At 47.3% G+C, this 17037-nt stretch overlaps 1 protein-coding gene across 1 annotated transcript in view; it reads left to right on the top strand.

Moving 5' to 3' along the window:
* Nucleotides 1-478: 478 nt before the first annotated feature.
* The window catches only part of LEKR1 (leucine, glutamate and lysine rich 1), a 32002-nt gene continuing 15443 nt past the window's right edge, over nucleotides 479-17037 (top strand). Inside the window, exons 1-5 of the mRNA XM_027894852.1 lie at nucleotides 479-574; nucleotides 8491-8705; nucleotides 12775-12894; nucleotides 13253-13428; nucleotides 15986-16171. Coding sequence (XP_027750653.1) covers nucleotides 8491-8705; nucleotides 12775-12894; nucleotides 13253-13428; nucleotides 15986-16171 — 697 coding nt within the window. The 5' untranslated portion in view covers nucleotides 479-574. The remainder of the gene's footprint in view (nucleotides 575-8490; nucleotides 8706-12774; nucleotides 12895-13252; nucleotides 13429-15985; nucleotides 16172-17037) is intronic.

Here is a 17037-nt window from a genome sequence, read left to right as displayed (position 1 = left end):
GTGGCAGGACCGAATTTGGCACGTCAAATTTGAGGTGTCAGGGCCGGGTACGGAGTGCCCAGGGGGTCTTTGGGGTGTCGTGACCAGCTTTGGGGTGTCCGTGCCGCATTCGGGGTGCCAGGTGTGGCTCTGGGGTGTTTGGGATGCATTTAGGGTGTCTCTCAGTGCCGCATTCGGGGTGTCAGGTGTGGCTCTGGAGTGTTTGGGATGCATTTAGGGTGTCTCTCAGTGCCGCATTCGGGGTGTCAGGTGTGGCTCTGGGGTGTTTGGGATGGATTTAGGGTGTCTCTCAGTGCCGAATTTGGGGTGCCAGGCCTCAGCCCCCCGCCCCTCACGCGCCGTGCCGCGCACGCGCCGTTGCCGCGGTGACGGGGACGCCGCGGTTGCCAAGATGGCGGCGGCGGCCGCGCCCCCCCCGCCGCGCTCCCCCCGCCCCTCACGGGTCCCCCAGCATGGCCCCCCGGCCCGGCCCGAGCCCCCCGGCCCCGGCAGCTCCCGCACGCCGCCGCGGGGCCCGCGGCAGCACACGGAGAGGCACGGCCCCCTTCACGCCCTGCCCGAGGAGATCCGCAAGGTACGAGCGGTAGAGGTGGCATAAAAAACCCCCAACGTTTGGAGGGCAGCTCCTGCGGGAATTCAGGGGTGTTTCGCTGGCCTGGGGGCACTGGTGTGGTACATGCTGGTCCTGGGTTAGGGGCGGTGTTGGGTTTCATCACTCTCTGTGCAGTGCAATGGCACCAATTCTGTGGGAGCCCTGCAGGGGAACACCTTGCTGGGCCGTGGTGGTGTCACTGCAGGTGAGGCCCAGAGAGCACCTCAGGCACTCCAGGTGAGTCTCAAAGAACACCTCTGTCACTCCAGGTGAGTCTCAGGAACACCTCAGTCACTCCAGGTGAGTTTCAAAGAACACCTCTGTCACTCTGGGTGAGTCCCAGAGAACACCTCTCTCTGTCCCAGTGTTGTCCCTCCAGGTGAGTCTCAGAGAACACCTCAATCACTCCAGGTGAGTCTCAGGAACACCTCAATCCCTCCAGGCGAGTGCCAGACAACACCTCTCTCTGTCCCAGCGTTGTCCCTCCAGGTGAGTCCCACATTTCCCCCTGTTATGGCATGTTTTGCTGCCGTGAGTTTGGAATGACTGAGAGCATAACATGTTCCGGAGGAGTATCAACACAAACGGGAACAGAACATTCCCCTTCATCTTCCCTGGGATCTGCTCTTGGTGTGTTCTTTTGTTTGGCAGACAGATTATTGCCAGTGTTACAGTGCTGCTGTCTGTGTGGGTTCATTTAGGAGGAGGCTCCACTCAAGTGGAACACGAGTCACTTCTTGTAACACTATCAGGTTTTTACTTCAGCAATAAAACACCCAGCTGTCCTCATTTCTTGGTCTGCACCTCATAATTAACAAGTCATTTAAAAGCTTTGTGTACTCAGGCTGGAGAAGTCTTCCCTGGAATAGTCCAGAAAACTCTTGAGACAATTTCTGAGATGATTTCTGAGAATTCAAAGGTGAGCAAGATGGACAATGGAAGGGAAAAGGAATATTTGCCCTTAAAACAAGGGAAGGAGAAGAACCTGGGACACTCTTGAGAGACTCACGAGCAGCTGTTTTGGTAGCAGGAAAGATCCCAATATGTTTGTTTGTTTAGAAATTAGGTTTTAAGCTTCGACAGGATAAGGTGGTGAGCAAAAGTCAGCTCAGGCTCCTCAGAGAAAGTCATGCCAGATTGTTGGAGGAGAGCACTGTTCTGGATCTGGTTACTGCTCAGTGTTTCCTTAATGACTTAAAGCTGCAGTTTGGTGGCACTTTTGCTCTGTGTGTCTGATTTGGATCAGATCCTGAGCCAGTTCCTTATCCGTGTGCCAGCCATACCCTAGCACAGGGAGGAAGCAGGAGCAGAAAAGCGGTGACATTATTTCTGTCAGCAGCAGCGTCTGTGTCTGCGGGTTATCACTGAGCCAGGATCTTGGGTTATGATGAGGAATACGCTGGTGCCAGTCTGGGAGGGGTTGGGAGCACCACTGAACTCCATATTCTCAGTAAGGATAAGATGTATTTAAAAAAAAGTGAGTCCAGTGCATCAATACAAAATCCACAGAAGCCTCCTTGTCACTTGTCAGACAACACTGAGCTCTGTAATCAGGTCACGAGGAATGAATAATATTAGCAAAGGGATGTGACAAAGAAAGAGGCTCCTAATATATGGTAATATAATAATAGTTGTAATATATAGTTGTAATATATTGATAATTGTAATATTAAGGGTTGTAATAGGAATTGCACGTGAAACTTGGGCCTTTGTTATCCCTCTCCTCAGGGCTGTTGAGGCCTCAGTTCTGAGCTGCTGTAAAAAAAATGATATGACTGATGGGAATTTAGTAAAGAGCAAAAGTAGTAAAGAGCTTAAAGATCTTGTGTTTCTGTGAAAGGGTGATGAGCTGGCTTTGCTCATCCTGCACAATACCTGAGCAACAGTGTTCACACCTGCAGGGAGGTGGGGATTCCTTTCCAGGTGCAAGTCAGGCTTTTCCTCACCTTCCTGGCTGTGCTTTGGTTGAATGCTGTGAAGCTGGAGCAGCTCACCCAGGGAGTTGTGGAATTCTTCCAGTGGGACTGTGGGGGCAAACTTTTCCCTGGGAGTAGAGGATGGGGCAGGGAGTCCTTCCAGCTCCCTCCACTCCTGGGGGTGTGGGTAACAAAAACATCTGACGGGGAGACACAGAATTTCTGGATTTGTACAAGAACAGGCTTACGGTCCTGTGCTGTCCCATCCTACCCTCCACTCCCTGTGGGATGTGTGAGCTCCAAGGCTGTGGGATCAGAGTGCTGGGGTTTTAGGTTTTACACATCCTTTGTGCTGCTCATCCCTCGCTCATCCTCTCCCGCTGTAGCTGCACTGCACTTACAAGGTACAGGCCCTGATTACAAGGCACTCTCACAATTTCCTGTCCTTGTACCTCCCATCTCTGATGTGCACATGTTCTCATTCCCTTGGCATTCCCTGCTGTTGGATTTTACAGCCCCTCTTCTGGAATCTGGGGGGTTGCTCCTAACGCAGCAGAGCTGTTGCCAGCTGTGCTTTGCTGTGCCAAAGGGAGCACATGCTCCCAACCTGCAGGCCAGGGGAACGTGTGTGTGTGTGTGGAGGGAGCCTGACAAGCACGGGGGGTTCAGCCTCACAGTGAAGAATATTCCCTTCCTGGGGGTTGGTGTGGGCTGGTTCGCTGGAGGTTGGGTTGTACTGACAGGGGAAGGAGGCAGAGCAGAGCCCTCATCATCCCTCTCCCTCGTGCTCCTGGTAGGTGGAGCTCCACAGGCTGCTTATCAAGGCTGTTTATTAAATTTTAAAGGAAGTTTTAATCTAGAGGGAAGGAGATTTCTTGGTATCTTGTCAGTGAAGTGATGGATGTGAAGGGGCTTTGGTTCTTTGTGTTCTGACCAATTTTGCCTTAGAGAATCATGTAAAAAACCGTACATGCTTTGCTCTCTTTCTCATTCCTTCTACTGCTCTCACGGCTCCTTCTCACCAGATTCACTGCGAGATGGGTGGAAAAAAAAATCAGCAGCTAAACACCCACATGCCCATTATCAAAGCTTACAGGATATTTTTTTTTTTTGTATTTACAGTTGCCTACTTCTTAGAAACTAATTGGGGCAAGATGTACATCGCTGGCTTGTAATGCCTCACTGGGATGTATTTATTGTGCCATCAACCTCGGCCTGAGAGGTGCCCAGAGCCCAGGAGGGTGTTGGTGCCTCCTTCATTCCATTGTCATGGATCTGTATTGTTGGGGAGTTCTTGCTTTGCTGTTTGATTTGATTCTTCCTCAAGACTTTCGTGTTCCACCTTGGTGGTGGAGGAATCTCTTTTATGCTTTAATTAAGGTTCTGCTGTTGTCAAGTCTGTGGAAGCTGATGGGAAGGGGCAGCTTTGAAACAGGAGACAGAACAGCCACCAGACGACCCCAAGTCCCCAAACAAAAAGTTATATTTAATCTCATATTTTATTTGGCAAATGAGTGATCTTTGCTGGCGTGAATCCTAAAATGAAGGGGGCACAGGATACCCTTCGAGATTAGGCGGGAGCTGGGGAGATGGGGCAGGGCAGGAACTCTGAGGCTGTTCCCCACGGGGACAGAACGTCCTGTGGTGGCTGGCTGGCCGCAAACACCATCTGCACCACTCGCAGCAGTGCTTACACACCACACTGCCCACGTCTGCCATGGATGGGGCACGTTATGGCATCTTGATGAGCACATTACGTTATCTGCCACTTTTCTGGCTGGCTTTGAACGGGGTTATTTGTTTTTAATGGCTCCTGGAACACGTAGTCCCAGCTGTGTCAGTAAGCTAAAGAGTCTTTCCCATCCACCGAGACTCGCTGGGTGGGAGGGAACGACGTGCTTAGGATGTGCAATATTGGTACCAGCAGGGATTTAAAGGCAGATCACTTCAATTTGTGCCCTCCAGATAAGTGTGGTAGAATGGCAGAGCCCTTTTCAGCGTCCTGTTGGCACCCTCCTTGTGATTTCCTCTGGGCACGACGTTCCCACGTTGCTCCCTTGAGGTTTTCAGCACTTGGCTATAGAATTTCTGATGTTGGTTGGTGTGTCGCTGGGATGTGAGGCTCCAGCTCTGGGAGTTTTCTGAGTGGCTGTGAGGTGCTTTGGAAACGCTGGAAAATCCTGGAATGGGTTGGGTAGGAAGGGACCTGAAAGCCCATCCAGTGCCACCCCTGCCGTGGGCAGGGACACCTTCCACCAGCCCAGGTTGCTCCAAGCTGGCCTGGGACACTCCCAGGGCTGGGGCAGCCCGGGAAGGTCTGCTGGGCTGGGGACACGTGCTGAGTGTTGGCAGGGCCTGGGTGAGTGGGAGCAGCTCCCAGCAGGGCACTCCAGCCTTTTGTGATTCATTAGTCCGATTTCCTCACAGGCAGGAAAAAACTCCAAGCTACCTGAAATCGGAGTGTTATTTCCTGCCGTGACAAACTGATTATTTCAGGGCATGTTTTGAATGAAGCCACGTTCTGGTTCCGCTCCAAGCCTATTTCTGCACTGTTCATGTGTATTCAGAGCAAGCACTGGCGGTTGTTTTTTGCAACTGTGGTTTTATGGAAGTGGAGCAAATAATTCTGTTTATAGCATGACCCAGCAGTACCAGCTGGATTGCTTTTTGGGTAGATGCTGACTGAAAACTTGGCTGAAAATACACTTTTTTCTTTTAAAAGAAGTGAAGCTTCTACCAGGACTTTAAAAAATACTTCTTTGACTAAAGCAAATATCAGTTTCGGTCAGATAGCTCATCATTTTGCATATCCAGCAGAAGACTCCTAGAAAATCAGTGGTGTGGTTTGAGTCATGATTTCTTTTTGTGCAACAGGGATTGGCTGGTTTGTCAGGAGAGGGACGTGAAAGTGGTGTGGGAGAGGAGGAGTGAAACAAAAAAGAAAGTAAATTTGGATAACAATAAAGTAGAATAAAACAACATACGGGAACAATTTAAGAGCACTCAGCTGCAGCATAATGATTTATTTTTCTTGAGTTTTATGGATTCAGCTACAAATTTGTCCCTGCAGCGTTAGGTGTGGGAGGAACACGCTGCCTGCTGCAAGCAGTCTCTTCTCCAAAAGGATTGTCCAGCCCTGGCACAGCTGCCCACAGAGTGGTGGAGTTCCCATCCCTGGAAGGGTTCCAGAGAGGTGTGGATGTGGCACTTGGGGACGTGGTCAGTGGTGGCCTTGGCAGTGCTGGGGGATGGTTGGACCATGCTCTGAGAGGGCTTTTCCAAGCCAAACAGTTCTGGGATCCACGTGCTGGATCCTGTAGTACCAAAGCCCTGCTGAGTGAGAAAGGAGCTCATTTCTCTTTGACCAGGAACTCAGCTCTTCCCTGTGGTGATTTCTGGGGGTGGGTCTGAAGTACCAGAGCAGAATCAGAGCTGCAGGGCTGACACACCCTGGAGCTGCTCCCTCAGCTTGAAACGGTATCAATTCCTGTCTCCTCACTCAAAAGGCTCAAAATGGTCCAGACCACCAATTTTTTTCCTTCTGACTTATGCTCTACAGATGGAACTGAGTCAGGCAGATGTAATTTGAGTGATTATCCCTCTTGGCTGAGCTTTCCATTGCCCTCGGTATCTAAAGAAATCTCTGTAACCATGGAGTAACAGCAGTGCTTCCAAACCCGAGTGCAGATGCTTTAAGGCATCTGGTGTAACGTGTGTCACAACTGTGGCTCAGCATCCTGGGGGCAAATATCTTCCTGCTTCGAGCACTTTGTCCTCAGTGAGTTTGTTTGTTTAATTCCTCATTGATTTTTTCTCTTCACTGCTTCCCCTCTCTGCTCAGGAAATACAGGAGCTCTTACTCAGAGCTCTGATAGTTTCCTTTTCTATTCCTTCCAAAGTGTTTTTCCCCTGATTTTTTTTTTTTCTGCCTTGAGTTAGGAAGCCCACAGTGTTTTGATCAAATGGAACCAGTGAAATACAGAATCTGAAAACATAAACCATTGGGTATTTAAAACACATTCTTAGTGGTTACTCAGCAATCAGATTATTCCAGAAAAGGTTGTTAGTAAGTGTAAGAACCAAGGAAAATTTGTTTCCTACAGACTTGTGTGTATTGCAGTGCTTGCAGGGTAATTATGAATGTACAGAGCAAGGTCCTGATGAAGGTCGAATTTCCTTCTCTGTTATTTTTTGACTGTGTAGCAAATACGTCAAAAATGCAGCGTGCTCTGGAATCCTTCCCGGTTTTCACTTCACCTGAGGAATGCGCGTGAAGGAGGACAGGACCCACTTCCAGCTGAGCCCAGGGAGATAATACTTGTTTGTTCTATGACTTCATTTATTTTGAAGTTCAACAACAAAAAAATGTAAAACTTAGGAAGGTTTAGTACTTGCACAAAGCATTTGCAGGTCAGGCCCCCGATGATTGTCAGTTGTTTTCGGTCCCAGAACCCAGTGAAATTCCTAGCACTGTTTATTTGCAGGGCAGCACAAGAGCACCATGTTCTCTCTGGGATAAGAAACCCCTCCTGTGCTCCCTAAAGCAGCTCATTTTGTCCTTTTTCAATATAGTAATTTCAGTGCTTTGGAACTTTATGGTAGTTATCCTCAATAACAGTTTCATCTTTCCAAGCACAGTTTGCAGCTGCCAGGAAAAATAAACTTGCATTTTCAACTCCTTCAGAGCAACTGTAACCAGGGGTGTCTTAAACCGGGGCAACGCTAAGAAATGGGAAAATAAAGCTTGGCCAGGGCATCAGGAAACACCATTTTTATCAAGCTATATTTAAAGTGCTAAAGATTGTTGGATCATGGGACAATGAGCCTTTAATTTATAATTTTTGAATTCTTTCCTCTAAGCCTGATTTCTTTCCACTTATCCCAGTGTCTCAAAACATCTCTATTTTTTTTTTTTCTTCTGTAAAACAAAGGATTCTTAATTTGCCTTCAGCTGTTTGCAGTTTTTCCCCTTTCTGATTTTGAGAAGTCACTGTTAGGATCCCTGCAGCAGTTGGTAACTGTGCAAGAGAAAATAACTGAAGAAAGGTTACAGTGTGTTTGAGTCTCTCAGACATCCAGTGGCTCTTCCAGCTGCCACCCAGGATCCATCTTCCCTATCTCCAAGTTTGCCAAGAGCTTTTCCTGCCTCTTGCTCCAAGGGCTGTCTCGGCTGTATCTGAGTGTCCTCTGATCTAGTCTTGGTTCTCACCATCTCCTTCCTCTCCAATGAATTTATGCTGAATTTATCCCCAAACCAGGGGCAAACCCGTCAGGTTCAGGGCTCTGTGCTGGTGAGCAGGTGCTCCATGCCCCCCGCTTCAAGATTAATGATTGATCCCTTAGAAAATTACATTTCTCAGTTAATGAACGGTCTTTCCATGAGCTGTGTGTTACGTTCTCTGTAGTTTTTAAACCAGCCATGAATATTTCATACCTACAAATGGGTTCTGTTTTCCACAGCACTGCAGTGCCATGGACACTACCTCATCCCCGTTAATCCCTTCCTCCCTGGAATTATTTGTGTACAGATTGCTGGCTTACATCACGCTGCTCACTCCCCATTTATCTTGCCTGCCTCACTCGGACACCAGTTGCCAGAAAACCACAGGAAATAACATTTCTCTGGCTCAAGCGATCACAGGTTCATTAAGGAGATAACTTCGTTAAACACAGAGTTTTATTTTCGATTAATACACCGAGCAGAGCTCAGAGGTACTTAAGAATTCCCGTGGGAATTCCCACATATTAAACTGCCAGGGTTGATACATCCTGTGAAGTTTCCAGTAAGGCAAAGCACTGCTGTGGCTTGGGCTCATTTTGCTAATGCAGAATTGTTCTTTATTATTTGTTAAAGCAATAACACCATCTAGGGAATGCAGTGGTTTAAATGGCTCACATTTACTGTTGTTATCTCGTGTCACTCAGGGGTTTTTGGTTCAGTGTGCTTCTCACAAACAGTTTGCCCATTTCCTGTCTCCCCAGATGTCCCGGGACGAGACGGTGTGTAAATACTGCGGGGTCAGCTACTTGATCCTCCACGAGTTTAAGGTGATGGAAGAGAAAGTCAAAGCCATGGAGAAGGAGGTGAAGTTTTATGAGGGAAGCGTGGAACGGGAGCAGAGGCTGCAGGCTGAGCTCCAGGCCCTGTACCGAGACCTGGAGCGCTACCGAGCTGCCAGTGAGTCCAAGTCTGAAAGGTCAGAGCTCATCATCTTCTCTGCTGACACTCCCTGCAGGTTATTGGGGACTCCCATCCCATTCGAGGCTTTTATCAGGTGCATCATGTGTGATACTCTATGCTATGATACTGTGATGCTTCACTGAAAGCATCTCTCACAGTATCCCTTGGAAGCAAGTTTAAAATTCCTTCCTGGTTTAGAAACAGCCCATACATTTAAAGTGAGAGAGGGGCCAAGAAGGCACTGGGAGGTATTTCCCCTGCACACACTCCCAAAGGGAAATTCGAAATATTTCCCCTTATCATCTTGGTAATGAAATGGTAATATGTGAAATGAAATTGCACAGTGCTGGGAGTTCCACAGCTGTGAGAGTTTGACTGATTGTCTCATAGTAACCTGTGTTGTTGCCCCCAGAAGCTCAGGGTTCACTCTCTAAAGGGCTGATCCTAAAGGAATTATGAACATTTTGGGTCCTGCTTGTGCCATCGTTCTTCAGGAGCAGGAGTCTGCAAATCCTTGCAGGTTCCAGTGTGAGGGTTCCCATTAATTCCCTTAAGAACTCCAGTAATGAATGATAGACCTCAGAGCCATGTTGGGATTTTCAGGGCACGGTGATTAGAACTTTAAGTGTGTTCTTTCAGCTCATGTTTACAGGTTTTGTATCCTTTTCTATCCTCGTACTTGGAAACCTATCATTATATTCCACTAATTGGTTACAGTGGGACTCTAAACAATTAGTATTTATAGTCCACTAAAAAAAGATAGTTTATAAAAATGCAGCTGCTCAAGTTGACAACTGATGGAATAAAGGGGGACATCAAGGCCACCAGAAACTTCTTGGTAATTTCATCTGAATCAAACTGTTTGTCAGAAGCTTTTTGTAAGAATGAGATTATAACTTTAACTACCAGCTCAGCCATTTTGGTTTTGGGGACCCCCAATGGGGGTGTCCCTTCCATGTTCACTCACACCAGGTGATCCAGAACTGGTAAATGGGCGTTTTGAGTGGGAAGGTGCTCTAGAGACTGCACTGGAATGCCTTGGAAACCTGCTATTTTTTTTTTGAGAATCACTGAAATCCTGTTAAGAATTGAATGTTGCTATGAATGGATTTACCTAGGCTTGTGTTTGCTGATCTTACCAATAACACATTGATTTTAGAGCACGAGCTCCCCCAGATTGGAACAAATTGTGTTTATGTCGTAGATCACTCTGCTCGAAATGTTTCTTGCAATATTTTTTCAATTAAACTGAACATCCTCCACCCACACCCCTCCTTCCCAATATTCAACATTTTCTTTGGTTTAACATCATGTTTTTAAACATGAGCTGTTTGCTCCTTGTCCCTTTAACGACCCTGGGTGGCAGAATTCAGTGTGTGAGCAAATGCAGTGACAGCACATTCTTCTTGGGGAGGATCATTTGCCGGAGCTAAACTTGAAATTTTCATTGAGCTGCCTTTTTGTAGTAAAGCTGGAACAGTTAATAAAAATTTTATCTCTGCACTTTTCCCCCCAGAGGCTCGACTTGATTTAAAAGCTGCTGAAATCAAGTGCAATACTTGCAGTAGGCTCCCACTCCAGCCATAAATCAACTGTTGTGCCTTGTTAAATAACTTGTCTAAATATTCCTTATCTATCCTGGGCCTCTCTCACTACCTTGTGCTGTTGGCATGAAGTCACTATTCACCATCCTCATTTCTGGGTCTGGCAGGGCTGACAAATCATTCCTCCCACAAGCCAAATATCCCCTTTTTTAAATTTTATCTCTGGGAGACCAAGGGATTTAATCTTTCATGTCAGTTCAGACTGGTTCATTTTTATATTCCTTTTAGGTTCAGGTTTTGCTGTTGTTTGTAGCTGTGGTTACCCTTGAAAGCCCCCTAGGAACAGTTACCTGTTCTTTGGGATTTGGGGAGGAGAAGGGGAGCTAACCAGTGATCAGTTCTACTTAGCTATTCAAGCCTTATTCCACGTTCAAATCAGTTTGATAGTTAATTGAGTTTAGGTAATCTCACCACATCCAAGATGAGCAATGTGAGATGCATTTAAATGCCAAAGATGTCCTCAGGTACCACATCCACAAGTTTTCTGGACACCTCCAGGGATGGGGGACACCACCAGTGCCCTGGGCGACATCTGGAATGAAAATGTTGGGTCTGAGCAGATCCTGCAGTTTCATGGAGCTCAAAATACCGTGGTGGGATTTTTTGGGGGCAGGACATTCCAGGCTCCTCTGTGCCTCCTGTCCCTGCTGGCTCCAGGGAATTGCTGGTGCTCCTCCAGTCCCACTGGCAATCACAGGGAGTACCAAGATGATTAATGGGCTTGTGAGAGACGCCCCTGAATCCCAACAAACAGGGTGATTGCTCCTGTCACTGCTTTAGGACAATGACTGTGTTTGCAACTGCTTCTTGATTTTCTCCTCTGTTCCTTTCCTGTCAGCACTGGGAGTTACCAGGTCCTCAATCCCCTCCTGCCCCTGCTGTATTCCCCAGGAAAGCAGGGATGCAGAGATGGGCTGTTAATTCTGCAGCTCAACTGCAGGCCAGAGGATGAGATCAGTGTGTTCCCACCATTCTCCCAGTGCCAGCGGTTAATGATCCATGGAGCTTTTCCTTTGTGCTAAAAAGCACCAAAATAACATGTTTATTTTGCTCCCTCCTGGTGCCAGGAGAGTGAAACTGTCCTGCCTTTTCCACCGGTCCTTTTGTGTGGGACTGACCAGAACATGCTGAAAATGTCCCTTTTGTTACAGCAGAGCTCTGCAATGGAAAGAGGAAGAAAATGTGTCTCTAATGATTTACCAGTTTCTTTCTTGAACCAAAAGACCTTCAAATATCCCATTCTAGACTAAGAATGGAAAACGAGCATCCGGTTTTCCCTGGATCCCAAAGTTTTGGGTTGTTATTGTGCAGTGCCAAATCACTGCTTTTTTCCTCATCTGCAAAAGTAGGTCTGAATTTCTGTTGCTGAAAGGGGGATGGACATTTCCTTGTTAGTGAGACAGTTCTGCTCCCAAACACAACCAAACCCTCCTGCCTCCACCCCTGGGAAGTTTGCAGGTAGTTTTGGGGAAATTTTCCTAAAAAGGTAATGTCAGAAATTTTTTTAAATTTTTAATTATTTTTGGACTGGTTTGTTTTGTTTGTTTGTTTGTGGGGTTTTGGTGTTTTTTTTGTTGTTGTTGTTATTTCAAGGATCACATTTCAGCCCAAAAACCTCCTTTTTGACTCCCAGATGTTCAGTTCTGATTTTGTCAGAGCCCTGCAGATCCAAATTTCTTTATCAGGACTAATATTTCTTAAAATTTGCGTTTTGGCGCAAACGTGCTGATCTGTATGTAACAGTAACTAATGCACTTTGATACTTTGTCTTAATTTTAATATATTTTTATTATAAATAATTCTCATTTTCTGCTGCTTTTTACGATTGAAGCTAAGGCTTCTGCCACCCTTTGGGTTTGTAAAAGATTTGTTGATCCAAATGCTATTTATTTATTTGTGACAGTGGGTCACCAGTAGGGAAGCAGATGATTTACTCTGCACGAGCAGTGAGTGCTGAAAGCTTCCAAAGGGGCTGGTTTGTGGCAGTTCCTGTCACTGGAGCTGCATTTTGGGGATGGAAGGCAGGTTTGGGATGGTTTTCTGCAGCAACCAGCTGTGCTGCAGCTGGGGCTGAGCTGCTGGGGGGGATCCTTCCTTCACCTGTACCAGCTCGTACTCCTGGAGTTCCATTCATCCCATGACAATTGTGGGAATAATTGCCGAGGTGTTGAAGGAACAGCATTCTGGCTGTGTTTGTTTGCACTGCGATAGCTGGGCCTGACAAACAAAAGGTGCTGGAATGAGGCAGTTGGGAAGGTAAATGTTTGAGGGGAAGAACACCTCGAGGTCAGTGTTTGTGGTGGTGTTTGCCGTGGCTGATCCAGCAAGGAGCTGGGAGAGGTGGGTGGCACTGTGCGATCATTGAGGTCCAACCCAAACCAGTCTGGGATTCAATTCAATTCAATTCAAAGCTGAAACAAAAGTTAGAGGTTGTTTACTAGCGCGAATGAGGCTTTCTGATTATTTTATTTACACCTCTAGAATAAAAAACCTGACGATGGAACTGAAAACCAAGCAAGAGGAGTTTAAAAATGTGAAAGCTGATTTGCAGTATTTCCAGGAGGAGAAGGAGGCTGCCTACAAACAGTCCCAGGTGCTCAGGTGAGAACCCCAAACCAAATGCTGGTGTTGGAAATACTCTGTTTCTTACATATATATTGTTTATAAAGACTCACCACAGGCATGGCCATAGTCATTTAAACGTGATTACTGTGATTTCTCAATAAAAAACGATTGTCCCATTACCTGTCTGTTTTTATACATAAAAACTCTAAATCAACATTTAGAAGGGCGAAACCTATAAATATATATTCAATACCCAATACAACATATTTCATACACTCATATAGCATATATTATCATTTAACAGAAGAGTAGTTGTCAAGTGTCCTCGAAGTCCTAAGTTTACTGTATAAATTATTTTTAAAATACACCCCTGGTATTGTTTTCTCTGTTGCAGAAGTACCTTGGAACACCACTGCTCAACTCTGAACAAGGCTGTGTCCCTGTTCCCTTTCATCAGGAGTGAGCTGGACAGCATTAAAGAGGTCATCTCCACCAACCTGGAGAACTGGGCTGCCATGAAAGAGGAAATTTCTCTGCAGATAAAAACCGTGAGCAAGGAAGCTCTGACAGGTAAAGCATCTCACAAGAATTTGGGGCAGGAGAAAATAATTTTTGGTAGTTGAGTGCAAATGAGAAGGTACAAATTAATGAGATGAAGAACTTACATCCTTTATATTTTCATGAATCATGACAACAGTCAAGTTAGATCAGGCCTAACTCCACTGTCAAGGCAGTCATTACACGTTTTATGTGCTGCCCACATGCAAATTTTAAACATCTTCTGTGGTGCAAATATTTTCATTGTCTATAATTTTTCCCAACTACTCCACACCTAAATCCATTTATTGTGAGACTACATGATGTAAATACCAAAAGATTTGATTTCTTGCACTGTTTCCTACTTGCCATTCATTAACCAAGGCTAATTAAAGTACACATATAAGGGCTTTTAGAAGCTGTTTTCAAACTAACCAAGCAAAACTGGTCTAAAGAGCAGCCCCTCTGTAGCATTTTTCATCCCAAAATCTGAATGTTCTGAAAAGCTTGTTGCAAAAACAGTAAAATAAACAAAAAAAATTACTGTGTGTTAATATCATCTGTTAGTCATGAACAACTGATGCAACAGAACATAAAAGCTTTAAAATGGCATTCACAGGCCAAAAGTAAATATGTGGGACTGAAGTGTTTTGGTTTAGAAAGCTGGATTTAAGGGTGGATGTGATGTTCACAGTCACAGTGTTCACCAGGCTCAAGTGGGATATGTTGGATGAGGGGTGTGGGTGCAGGAAAGGCTCCACTCCTGCTTCCATCCAGGAACTCAGGATATTTGGAGTGTTACACAAATAAAACAGGCAGCCCTCCAGAAAGGAAGCCTGGAAATGTGTGGAGCTCTGTGAGCCCACAGATATCTGCAGGAACACCTTCTCATTCCCTTTGTCAGCAGGAGCAGGCGGGGAATGAGCCCAGGAAGAGAGGGATCCTCAGGACACACCATCCTTCCTGTGCTGGGAGGAGGCGGATCAGGAATCCACTCGTGTCACATTGACACTGGCATTCGTGCTGATTGTTCTTACAGACAGGGAATGCTAAGGAGGGGCTTTCTGGTCACGCTCATCTCCAGCAGGGAGATGATCTGGGGCTCAGGACCCCCCAACTCTCCCTGGGGGGCTCAGGACCCCTCAGCTCTGCCGGTGCTGCTCAGTGGGTTCGTGCCTACTCTCCCCCAGGCACAGCTGCCCCCTGATTCCTTCCCAGTGGGAACAAAGCCATCATTGAAAGCATCCGAATTCCCTGCCCGTGTCCCAGGAAGCACAGGCTGCTGGGCAGCTGGGATGTCAGAGAAAGCCCCGTTTTCTGAGCTGCTCCACACAACGCAGGTTTCACTCAAGCTGTGGGTTTGCACTGCAGTTCTCAGGGGCAGAGCGATGTGGGAGGGGCACATCACCCACCCTGCCCTTACATCCCCCCTTCCCAAGGATGGGAAGCGTGAGGGAAAGGATGACATCGGCTCACCTACTTCTGTGGACCTTAGAACCCTGATCAGACTGACCCCCAGAGCTCAGGGAGTTTGGACAAGGCTCTCAGGCACACGGTGGGGTTGGTGGGGTGTCCTGTGCAGGGCCAGGAGTTGGACTTATCCTTGCAGGTCCCTTCCAGCTCAGGATATTCTGTAATAGTGTGACACAACAGCTCGTCCACCCATACACACTGAGGAACTGGAAGGGAAGGAATTCACCTGTGAGTATTATTTCCACAGGCCTTTAAAGTTGTATCAGTCAGCACAGGGCCTGTTTGGTGCTCTGGGTGTTCCAGGCTCTAATCACACCAACTACAGACTCTTTCCAGCAAAACCAGTCTCGACTGAGGCAGAGCACAAACTCCAGGGATCAGTCTGAGTTCCCAGCCTGGGGGCTGGGCACGACCCTTCTCAAACAACCCTTGATTGTGCCCAGCTCTCTGCTCCTGAAGGACACCCTTGTTCCAGCAGGAAGCAGGCTGTGGCCAAGGGAGTTATTCCCAGCCCGTGGGCTGCTCTGTGCCCCTTCAGTCCCAAAGACCCCTGAGATAAAACCAGCTGGATTTGGGGATGGTTTGTTCCTACTCAGACACGGGAGGAGGGAGCAGTTGCTGCGTGGTGGGGGTTGGTTTGCTCGTGAATTCCAGGTGACCTGAGGAGTAAAGCAGTGGGTTGGCCAAGGGAAGGGGTGCAGCCTGTCCACACATTTGGGAGGCAGCACTGCAGGACCCTTCAGCAGCTCCCAAAAGGGTGTTATACCATCACCCTACAGTGTTCTGGGTGTAAAACAGGGAGAAAAACTGGCAGTAGGAGACACAAGTCACAGCCATACACTCAGAGTAAGTACATTATTGGTGTTTCAAATGTTGGTAAGTATTTATATCACTTGTACAAGAGCTGCAGCATAATTGTTTAAGAAATAATGATGTTCCCAGGGCTGGAGCCAGGCTGGGGGTGGGACAGGACGGGCTTTGAGGTCCCTGCCAACCCAAACCATTCCATGATTCCGTGAATACTGAAGTCTTGCCGTCATAAAACAGGTGTCATATTTTTAGTGGAGAAGCTAAATTTGACCACAGCTTTTACAATGTTTTTTTTCCTCCTCCTCAGAAATACCCAAATTGAATCAAAGACTGGCGAAATCCCAGAGGGAGAACGAGTGTCTGCAGGAGAAGGTCAAACACCTGACAGGGGTGGCTGACACGGTGGAGCTGAAAACCCAACAGCTCCAAACTTCCCTCCAGCAAGGGAATGAACTCCAGAGCAGGTGCCGGGAACTGCAGAAGGAGACACTGGGTAAGGGAATTTTGACATTTCCAGCAGAATTCCAAGGGGAAAAAATGGAAAAAAAAAAAAAAAAGTCTTAAAAAACATGTGGCTGTTACTGTGAAAAGATTGAACAGGACTGAGCAGGACTTTTGGCTCTCAGAACTGAACAGCAGGTAAGGCCAAGCCAGGCTCCTTTAGAGTCATTAAACAGGAGACTCTCTAATGATTTGCCCTTGATTGTGTGTCCTCTTGAAAACTGCAAGAACAGTGACAGCACTTGAAATTATAATAATATAAATTCTACTGTCTTGGGAGCTCTACAGAGACAGTAACTCGTTAAAGAAGATGATTTATGTTGGTATCTCCTGAGTCATTTTCTCTTGCATTCACAGCACTGGCTCGGGGATATTTTAAGACCTTGGAAACACGTCTAGAGGTTGTGGTGTTCTGGGCACAGCTTTGAGTCATCACGCTGGCACTGCAGTCAGCAGCCTGCCTTCTGCTGGGAGGGTGAGGTCAGGTTTAAGGCAGGGGGCTCAGGGGTGGGCTCAGGGGAGGAATCACTGCTCCTTCAGTGCCTTCAGCTCTCAGGTGTGACACTGCAGGGACCGGCCAGGCAGCCAGGGAGGTGCAGCTTTGGGCAGAGATGACAGCAGGGCACGGAGTGTTGGACCAGCAGGTGCAGAGAGAAATCAAAGGAGCCTGTCCCTGCTGCCCCTGGCCCAGCCCCAGGGGACTCAGGATCACACAGGGGCTGTGGGGTTGGTTCCTCAGGATCACACGGGGGCTGTGGGGTTGATTCCTCAGGAACACACAGGGGCTGTGGGGTTGGTTCCTCAGGATCACACGGGGGGATCACACGGGGGCTGTGGGGTTGGTTCCTCAGGATCACA

The sequence above is a fragment of the Empidonax traillii genome, unplaced genomic scaffold (assembly GCF_003031625.1).
Source record: "Empidonax traillii isolate 1590-97213 ecotype Southwest subspecies unplaced genomic scaffold, ASM303162v1 scaffold444:size1099390, whole genome shotgun sequence".
NCBI classification, from domain to species: domain Eukaryota; kingdom Metazoa; phylum Chordata; class Aves; order Passeriformes; family Tyrannidae; genus Empidonax; species Empidonax traillii.
The sequence above is the reverse complement of the archived record's forward strand: the minus strand, read 5'-3'. Positions and strand labels throughout refer to the sequence as shown.